Source organism: Protobothrops mucrosquamatus, unplaced genomic scaffold (assembly GCF_001527695.2).
Source record: "Protobothrops mucrosquamatus isolate PMUCROS unplaced genomic scaffold, P.Mucros_1.0 scaffold1081, whole genome shotgun sequence".
In the NCBI taxonomy this organism is placed as follows: Eukaryota; Metazoa; Chordata; class Lepidosauria; order Squamata; family Viperidae; genus Protobothrops; species Protobothrops mucrosquamatus.
Genome location: NW_015387309.1, coordinates 144,280 through 154,319, shown reverse-complemented (window position 1 = coordinate 154,319; position 10,040 = coordinate 144,280). Strand labels below are relative to the sequence as shown.

The window sequence follows — 10,040 nt, the reverse complement described above, 5'->3', positions numbered from 1 at the left end:
AATAGTATAGTTATTCAAGGTTTGTTTTTAATCTTTTTTTAAAAGTGGACATATGCATTGAAAATAGAGTGTAGGAATATATTAGGGCATTTTTAGTAACTCGAGGTTTGTTCTAAATAAATGTATTTCTAAAACAGTGAACATATAGGGTGCAGGACAAAAGTGGGGTATTAGGGCTTTTTTAGTTACTGGAGGTGTGTTGTAACAGAATGTTTTTTTAAAGTCGGCATACATAATGGAGGCGAGCAATAGAGTACTTACAGCTGGATGTTAGACAAGGGCTCGTCCTTCTCTTGCTCCCCCTGAGAGGCTCTGGAGCAGCAGGAGCTTCTGCCTGCCCCCGAGACCCCCCACCCAGCCCCGTCCCCCAGTTCTGCAACCCGCTCCCTCCGCCTTGCTGCCTTGGGGCTCTCTGCTCCCCCGAGGCCTCTCCTGGGGACCCCTCGGCTCACGGGGCAGCTCCTGGCTGCTCTCCTCTCTTCTCCTCTCCTGCAAACTGCTCGGCTCCCGACTGCTCAACCCATTTTGCTGCTCTGTTCCGGTTCTCAGGTCTGGTGCTGGCCAGACTCACCTGGCACACTAGGTAGCAAGTCCCCCACCCCCTCCTCCTCTGCCCCAATCCCCCATCCTCTCCTGGATATGTAGTGAAACCTGATTGTGCGGCTGCCATCCTGATTTTTCTGATACCCCAGCACTTCCTGGATGAGTCCCTGATGCCATTAATGGTCATTAAAGAATGCAAGTTTTCAAATGCAGAATTTTGATTTCATTTTTTATTCATATTTTATTGATTTCATTTATACTAGAACGTCTTGTATTTATGGCTCATTTTTGGGAGCTGTGGGGCCTGGGTGTGTCCTGTGGGAGTAGGGGAAGGCAGGGCAATGAAAATGAGCCTCCTTCCATGCGAGTCCACTTACCTCGGAGTGTAGCTAAAAAGACAGACGACAGACTTGACTGTTCTCTCATCTAAGTCATTGATGAAGATATTGAAGAGTCCTGGGCCTAAGACGGAACCTTGTGGTATCCCACTCGTTACTTCTCTTCATGTAGATGTAGTGCCATTGAGGACGACTCCTTGAGTACAGTTTGTTAGCCAGCTACAGATCCATCTGGTGTAATGAAGTGTAATGAAGAGAAGAACTAGGGGTGACATGATAACAGTGTTCCAATATCTGAGGAGCTGCCTCTACGAAGGGATGTGTGTGTGTCAACTTATTTCCCAAAGCACCAGAAGGCAAGACAAGAAAGAGTGGATGGAAACTAACCAAGGAGAGAAGCAACCTAGAACTAAGGAGAAATTTCCTGACAGTGACCCAAAGGTGCTTTTTTCAGGAGGCAACTGAACTTTCTTGTTTTTCTTTGACGACATTTCACTTCTTATCCAAGAAGCTTCTTCAATTCTGACAGGATGTGGGGAACGGAAGGATTGATATTCCTTGAAGACAGCTGGTCATTTGCCTTCTTTTAGACTGAGAGTCGTTCAGGCCATTTGGAGGTTCATCTATGTCCTGGAGTCACCTGAGTGGTGCAAATGTATGTGGAGCCTTCTTGGCTGTAGGATGTGACCATGACCTGGACGACTGAGAACCCAGAAGTTTTGGGTGCTCCATCACTGGAGGTTTTTAAGAAGCCACCAGTCTGGAATGTATAGGGTTTCCTGCTTGAGCGGGGTGGGGGGTGAGGTGGACTAGAAGACCTCCAAGGTCCCTTCCAGCTCTATTCTGATTGATGAAGTTAAGAATCACTCCTTGGTTCCTCGACACACGTTTCTTTTGATTGGATTCTTCTACTTTACGCTCCTCCTTCATACGTTGCAGGTTTTGTCAAAAAAGGGTGTGTGATTTACTATTATATGCCGGAGGTCACCGCTGCTGGTGTCCTCACCTGCTGCCATCCTTCCAAGCGGAGCCTTCAGCTTGTAAGCTCCTGGGGCGGTTACTGGCCTTGCTGCCCCCCTCGCAGCTGCGACTGTCTGCCTCGGCAATTCCCTAGTTGCAGCCCGAGACCTCCGCAGCCAGCCCGTCCTTTCCCCGCCCGGGCGCCAGCCTCAGGTGGGCGGGACCGCCCGGAGACCACGCCCTCCTCCGCTGCCGCCCGGTTGCCGCCCCGCCCCGCCCCGCCCCGGAGCGTGACGTCACCCGTGCGCGCCTGCTCCGCCCTTCCTTGTGACGTCACTTCCGGTCGGGCGCGGCGATGGCGGCGGCGGCGGCGGAGGAAGAGCCGGCGCGGCTCTCGGAGCTGCTGGAGTCCGGCTGGCGGCTGCTGGAGGAGGTGGAGAGCGACGCCGAGGCGTCGTCCGGGGCGCCGGCCGTCCAGCGCCGGGTGCAGCGTGGCCTGGAGCTGCTGGAGCGCGCCTCCCGCGCCATGGCCCAGCTGGAGCTCTTCAGGTGCGGCGGCGGGCGGGCCGGAGGGGGAGGGGCGGCGGCGGCGGCGGCCCTCCGTCCGGGAGGACCGGCTCAGCCGCCTCGGCCTGTCTTGCAGCCGCAACGAGGAGCTGGAGGAGATCGCCTCGGCCGACCTGCGCTTCATGCTGGTGCCCGCCCTGCTGGCCGCGCTGACCCTGCGGCAGGTGGCCCCTCCGCGCCGGCTGGAGCACCTGCGGAAGGCGCGCGGCCTCTTCCTGGACTTCCTCCGCCTCTGCCGGGACTACGCCGTGGCCCGTTTCGATCTGCCGCGCGAGGCCGTGGACGACGAGGAGGAGCACGGCGGGGAGGCCGCCCCCGCCCCGCGCGACGGCCAGGCCTCTCTGCTGGCCATGGCGGCCGCCCGGCGGGTCAAGATCGAGAGGTGGGCGGGGCTGTGGTGGGGAAGGGGTCCCGGGGACCTTTCCTCTCAGGTACCCGAGTCACCCACCCCCGGCTCCCCCCCACGCGGTTTTGGGCAGCTCCTTCCCCTGTGGGAGGAAGACCCCCCCCCCCTTTGAGCCTCTCTGGATTTCAGTAGGTATGGTGGAGACGCCCTGGGAGATGCCCTGGTGAAAATGCCCAGCAGAGGCTGGCAGGAAATAAGTTTTGATTCTGGATTCTCCCTCTGATTTTTGGAGCAGGCCGATACCATATTGCAGACACAAATTATCATCAGCATTGGCTTTGTAAAAACCAGCTCTGTAAGATGATGGATTTTGATAATACAATACGCCAGTGGTTCTCAAACTGGTCTGCGGAAGCCTGTGGGGGGAAGATGTCATCACAGGGGGTTTGCAAAGGCTTGAAGAAATGTTAAATCTTGAGTGACCAGGGTCCGTGGCCACAAAAGATATTTAAAGGGGGTCTGTGGTAAAGAAAAGGTTGAGGACCACTGCAATATAGAATACTTGCTAGGTTTTAACACTAGAAATTACCTACAAGTCACCTCAGCTCATACAGGTTGTGGTCCTGAAAATATTGAAATAACAGCAGAAAACTTTAAAAATGCCTTGTGCTGGAGTTAGTTCAAGACATTAAAAAGGAACATCATGGCTGGGGGCCTGAGGCAAGAACCAGGTTAAGGATGGCAAAATTAAGACTGACTCAATTTTTGGACTGGGGGAGGGGGCTGGGGAGATTCACTAGAAAGACTGCATTCCCTTCTTGGATGTGTTCAGGCAGAACTGTACAACTGTCTATTGCAAATGTTTTCAGTTGAAAGCCTGCAGATAAGACTTGTTTTTCTCTTCCATAAATCTCTTGGAAAACAGATACAAGCAAAAGAAAGAGGTGGAGAACCAGCTGGCTTCTTTAAAACCCTTCATTGATAGTGGTCGAGCTGAAGAAGAGCAAATACGAGAATTCTATTTGCTGCAGATCAAGAAGTGGGTCACTATAAGCTTGGAGGAAATTGAAAGCATTGATCAGGAAATTTCAATCCTCAGTCGGCGGGGTGCTCTACAGGTGAGATAGTGACACCAGTTGCACGGATCAAATTGCAAGCCTCTTTTGATAATCTCCCTCCACATTGTTGAAAATTAAGACCATGACTTCATAAACAAAAAAAGATATGAAAGCTGTAACGTATGCCTTATAACAGACAGGATATAATTTATATATCAGTGTATAAAGGCAAAAAGTTATGCTCCTTTCTGGTCAAAAGTAAGAAAAGTCCCTAAATCTTGGAATATCTATTAAAATCTAAAAAATGTTAGATAACATTTTATCTTCCAAAAACAGATAGGTGGCCTTTCTACTTATTCTGCATGATTCTTTATTGAATAGCTTTTAATTTAACAAACATTTGTAAAGCTTCACATTGCAGGCAATCAAAGCATTGAATAATCTTTGTGAGGGAAATATGTTTTGGGGGTTTGGGCTAGAATCTCCCTTGTTCTCTCTTTTGAAAAAGTTTGAATTCTGGCTTTATATAAGTTAATTCAGATATGCAATCCACCATCTGAAATGTGAGGTGATACTCTATCAGATCTTAAATGCTTATGCCAAAGCTGGCAAAACAGTACGACTTAAGGTTCTGTGTAGAAAAGCAGAGAAACGGGAAGCAATTTAGCAAGAAAGAGACGGAAGGTATTGGAAGGAAAATGAGGGAGCATTTCTTATTTCCAAAGTGACTAACCAACTGATGCACAATATGAACATTTAAAATCTGGTACAAAAATAAAATATTAAAAATCCAGCTCAGGCAGCCTGACTATTCATGCTTCTTTGAAGAATTCATATGGATTATGGGCTTGGATAGCAGGAGATTGCTGGCTTTAGTGCAGGTGGAGACCAGGCGCATTGACACAAACACCTGAGGCACTGCAGGTTGAAAGCCCAGGCTGTTCTCCTGCCTGGAGTATTTCTCAGCCTCAGTTTCCCATCTACGAAATGGCTGCCAGTCTTGCTCTGGAAGCACTTTGTACTCATAAAAATGTGTTCTATGCACAATTGACATGAGGAAGACCAAAATGGTGTCAACATTTTGATGACTGATGGTGAATTGAAGGATAAATTTTAATCATCTCTTCTTCCCCCCCCCCCAAACCAGAACATATTCTGTGGGTGGGTGGGTGCCATCTTTTGGGGAAAAATATTGTTGAGAAAATGTGCCGTTGCTTGTCCTCCGCTTCCTGGAGTTTTTTTGTTTTTGTTTCTTTTAGTGTGAACAGATGCTGAAAATTGCTCCTCCTCCTGTTTTTCCATCCCTTCTCCCAGGGTTCAGCCGCACGACCTTCCCAGCCACCCCGCCCTCCAGTGAGGCCCTTCATCCTTACTCGGGATGCTGCCCAGGCAAAGTATATCATTGGGAGAGGGAGGGTCCTTCTGCTGCTTCTGGCAGGGAGGGAGGAGGTCTTGATGGCAGATGGGCAGTTCGTGAGGGGAGAGTGGACTCTTCCTGCTCCTGCTGCTCTGCTCAGCCTGAGGAGTCCTGGCCTGGCTCTCTTCCTTGCAGGGTGTTTGGCGCTGGCTATCCTAGCCTAGCAACAATGACGGTGGATGAATGGTACGACCAGCACCAGAAACAAGGAGTCCTGCCCGACCAGGGCATCTCCCAAAGAGCTCCAGGTATTTCTGAGCACAAAACCTGCAAGCAGGGAGGGAGTTGAGGAAAGGCCACTCTTGGAGAGGAGCTCCCCGTTTGGCTGATCTATCAAAAGCCCCAATCTGAGACAGTTTAGGGTCACTTAGAAAGCTAACTGGATGGGGAACAGGAGTAGCAGAATTTGGGAAATGCAACATCTAACCTTTGGGACTCAGAATGCCCCCACACTGCTGTCAACACTTGTTGGTCTGAAGTGTGCTTGGTTAGCTATAACGGGCTTGCCCATAGGAGAGTTTAAAATCTTTAAAGAATAAAATCCCCCTAGCAAACAATGGATATGATCATTCAGCTTCCGTTCTTTGCAGCCCTGCATAAATAGCCACAGAACTGAGCCCACAAAAAAATACCTGAAATACCTGATCACTGAGTGGGTGGTGAGGAGAACCCAGAGCAGCGTGGATTGCGCTTGTGTTGCTGAGCATAGACTGACTTGGGGAATGACCAAAACCCGCATCTTGTAATTCTAATAGATTCTAATAATTTGTTCACATAGAACAAATTTTGGAACACATGGCCTTTTGTTCAGAATGCAGAACACTTAAATGTTTTGCTCATCCTATGTTGGTGCAATTTTCCCCTCTCGTTTTCTCTCTTCCCCCATTCCATAAGCATCAACACAACGGAAAAGGGGGTGAAATGGAGATGGAATAAGAAATGGGTGGCCGTTTCAATGCATTTGACTGGGATTGGGGTAACTGTACCCTAAAATTGTGTTGATGGACTTAAAAGCATATAGGCGGTGGCTGCTCTTAGCACAGCTCTGACTTTGGGCCTCTAGCAGGTCCTGAAGACCAGCAGAAAGAACAGGAAGAGGCCACAGAGGAGGACGAGCAAGCCGCAGCATTGAAAGCACGGGAATGGGATGACTGGAAGGACCTGCACCCCAGGGGCTACGGCAACCGGAAGAACATGGGCTGAGGAGAGCCCCTCGTAGCCTTCGTGAGGAAGTGTGAGTGGTTCCTCTTTGGGAAAGGAGAAACGGAATTGCCAGGTGTTAAAGGCCGAGGTTGATGGGAGCTCTAGAAATGCCAGTATCGAAAACACAGAAAGCTTCTGGGGGCATTGCATTCCTGGCTCCTCTTTTGTCTTAAAATAGTCCTTACTAACCAGATTGGATGGCCACTTGGAAGTACTTTGGGCTGTTGTAACTTATTTCTTTATTTTAAAAGACAAATAAAATGCTCCCATCAGTTCATCCAAGCCTTCCCTGAATCTTTCTCAGCCTCTGGCTGCTTCGTTCTGTCTAAAATGGAGCGAGACTTGCTTTGGCAGTCAGACTTTTCTGGGAGGCATCTGGAAGTGGTTGTGGAGAATCCTTTGTTAACTGCCAGATTCTGTGCCTCACCTTTTTATGCCCCTTTGAGAATGGGAGAAGCTGCCACGTGCACATACAGGCTCTCCCTGTATTTCTGAGATAGAAAAATGTGTCCTCGTACTTTGCTCGTATCCTGCATCTACAGCTTGTGAATGACTCAGGTTGCCTGGGCCCCCAAGGCAAGGCTTGAATCTCTGAACTTGTGCTGGGCCTCCAGAATTTGGTGGGTGGGCAAGATCCGTGCTCTGCTTATCCAGTTGTTCCCCCTATGGAACTGTACATCTAAGTGCTGGAAGCAGCTTTGAAGAAGAGCACAAGGGAAGACATGGGGAGGGAAGGGGTGGTGGGTATCATTGCTTGTTACGGCTGTCCATTAGGCGGTTAAGATGGGTCTCTTAGAGGCAAATGACCCCAAATCCTTTTCACTCGTGGTAAACAAAGTGCTCTTGCACCCTTCATTAGAATTAAGCTTCTAGCCATAGAGATAGTCTTGCTTAATGATGTTGCGACAGTGGTGAAGGAATGGTAATTACGACCAGTCCTTCAAACTTCAGCCGTTGCAGTGCCCCTGCAGTCCCATGATCCAAATTCAGGCACTTGGCAGACCACCTACAGTTAGGGCCGTGCCGTCATTAGGCAAGGACCTCATGGTTCTCTTGGCCTGCGCAAACGGCCAGCTTCATCCCGCCAACTCCTGCCCAGCTTCTGCCACTGCCCCCCCCCCCAGTTGCTGGCCCTTTGCCAAGGCCTTGTGAGGGTGTCATGGAGAGATCAGGAGGGGCTGGCCTCAGCAGCAGCAGCGGGAAGGGGGTGAAGTTCGGCTGGGAGTGCAGGGCAGCCCAAAAGGCCGAGATGATGGGAGAGTTGAAGTGGAGGGCAGCCTGGCAGAGCCTCTTCTGCCAAGGGAACTGGCCAGGCACGACTGGGGAAATGGCGGTCCCAGTTAGGGTTAAGCAAGAACTACCTGTACAAGCCTGACTTGGCTTTGGGCTGGAGGTTTTAGCCCCTTGCCCTTGGATGACAGACAAACGGGCCATTGTCTATCCACTGCAGGACGAAGGCCTCTTCCTCCTGTTTCACAACTAATACGGTCCTGAGCTTTCTTTTGCCAGTTGGGCCCATATCCACTGTAAATTGGAAGCCCTCCTCTCTGCACCCAGGTCTTTATCCGTGCTTGGAGGCATTTCAGCTCTGCCTGACTGGCTGTTCCTGCATGCGGAAGAATTACCGTTTCAGAGAAGTTTCCAACTTCCTGTCTAACAACCTGAATTGGGCTCCAGGACTTTCCTAACTGATTGTAATGGTGTATTTGGCACTCCTGTACTCCACAGCGGCTCTCCGGCAACCTATCCGGATAGCATGTGCATTTGCAACCTTAACACAGGCAGAAATGCCTGTTTAGCCAGACTGAATCAGCGGCCCCCAGAAGGAGAATTCTGACATAGGGCATTCTTGAAACTTTCCCTTCCCTTAACACTTTTCAATTTAAATGCTGGGTCAATCTTGTGAGAACAGATGGAAGGTGGGTACTGTCCAAATGTGCTGAGATCTGCATTACAAAAGCTTCTAAGAAGAGATTGGACAATCATTTGTCTGGCATGATACAGGGTTTCCTGCTTGAGTAAGGGGTCGGACTAGAAGACCTCCAACTCTGTTATTCTGTTATTCCTTCCCTTCTCCTCTCCTCCCCTGTTGGAAGCTTCCCTTCCTCAGTGCTTTCGCTTCCTGGGAGAGTCCTTACAGCTTCTGGTTACAGCCTTTGACCCTTTTTGGCTGCATGTTCCTTCTTTAATTTCTTATTGATGCCCCTAGTAGACACAATTTGCCATTGTGACTCACAAACACTGCTTTTATTTTGTTACTAGAGTAATTTCTCTTTCTTTCAGAAGCTCAGGGCAGCCTATGCTGCTCTCCTTTTCCTCACATCAGGGCTGGAGAGCACACAGGGCTGAGAACCTCTGAGGCTGAGGGGAGCGAGAAACTGGCCCTGCCCCCGTCCTCTTCTGGCACCTTCCCTTTGAGCCAGGATCCTGCAGGCCCAGCCTGTTTGTGGGACTTTTCTAAAAGCAGCCTTACTCTGACAGATTTAAGTGGCTTCTGCAACTGGAGTAGATTCTGTTCGTCTTTGGTCGGGGGAGGTGGCAGAAGGTCAGAAAGTAAGAGCATTATTAAGAGAATTGTCAACAGCATTTGGCTAATTACCGATGAGTAGCTGTCGCCATCTGCCACCAGGAGGGATCACGGCAGGGCAAAGCAGAAAGGGCACCTCGAGGGAGGGGGCCGGTCCTTGCTGTGAGGGCTTCTGCCACGGGTGACAAAAGAGAAGAAGAATCAAAAGCAGGAACAAACTTTAATATTCCTTCTGGGTTCTCCATCCCAGGCTCACACAATCCAGCCTTTGGATTCTCCTTCCAGAAGGATTCAGGCGGGCCCTGGGCTTGGTCAAGAAGGTGGCCAGGCCCAGAGCCAGCCAGGGAGGGAGTGACATGTGGGGTCCCCCGCCAGGTCCGGGCTAAGGGACTTCCCCTCGGGGCCCATTGCTCTACTTCACTCCCTCAGGGTTTGCATCAGCTGTGGGTTCTAACCCACCAGCCCGGACTTTGGGGGCAGGGCACCGACTTTAGGATGAGAGGGGCACGTCTCTGACCCAACCTGTCACCTGGGCTAGCTTGGCAGGCGAGGCAAAGGCCCCCTCGCTTTATTTCTGCCCCGGGCATGGGCCTCTCTGTGAGGGGTGCTAAGCAGCAAAGATGCCCATCCTAGAAACGCTGCTTGAAGTAAAAACGTCAAGTGTATTATGCAAGCAGACATAAGCGATATGTAACGTTTCCCCCGGGATTGCTTACACGTTTTCTTCTAAATCTCTGTTCTGTGTCTTCAGTTGCAGCGATGACTTTGGAGAAAATGCAATTGTCAGGGATTAGCGGTTGATTTCCCCAATCTTGAAGTAGGTGTTCTTTTTAACCAACTCTGGATACCTACACTCTCCCTCTGGATCCTTGCGGAATATTTGTAAACGGCCCCTTTGCTTGATTGGACTATTTAAAATGCAGTCTCTCTTGTTACTATTACAGTACAGAGAGTACTCAACCTACGACGACAACTGAGTCCAACGTTTCTGTTAAGCGAGACATTTTTAAAGTGAATTTTGCTCCATTTTACAACTTTTCTTCCTAGGTCACTTTTTTCAGTGCTGTTGTAACTTTGAATG

The 10,040-nt window shown here is 50.0% G+C and overlaps 1 protein-coding gene across 1 annotated transcript; it reads left to right on the top strand.

Moving 5' to 3' along the window:
* The first annotated feature begins 2,196 nt into the window (after positions 1–2,196).
* On the top strand, positions 2,197–6,703 carry IGBP1 (immunoglobulin binding protein 1). Its single transcript, XM_015820190.1, has 6 exons — positions 2,197–2,390; positions 2,485–2,790; positions 3,680–3,872; positions 5,127–5,206; positions 5,365–5,477; positions 6,293–6,703. Exons 1-6 carry the CDS (start codon positions 2,197–2,199, stop codon positions 6,430–6,432), a joined length of 1,026 nt encoding a protein of 341 aa, XP_015675676.1. The 3' UTR covers positions 6,433–6,703.
* Positions 6,704–10,040: the final 3,337 nt, after the last annotated feature.

What these genes read in the sequence shown, in the direction of transcription:
- IGBP1 (XM_015820190.1), top strand. Translation starts at nt 2,197, where the DNA reads ATGGCGGCGGCGGCGGCGGAGGAAGAGCCGGCGCGGCTCTCGGAGCTG. An exon ending in CGGCGGGTCAAGATCGAGAG is followed by an intron (nt 2,791 to 3,679) that starts GTGGGCGGGGCT and finishes CTTGGAAAACAG; the next exon opens with ATACAAGCAAAAGAAAGAGG. An exon ending in GTCGGCGGGGTGCTCTACAG is followed by an intron (nt 3,873 to 5,126) that starts GTGAGATAGTGA and finishes CCCTTCTCCCAG; the next exon opens with GGTTCAGCCGCACGACCTTC.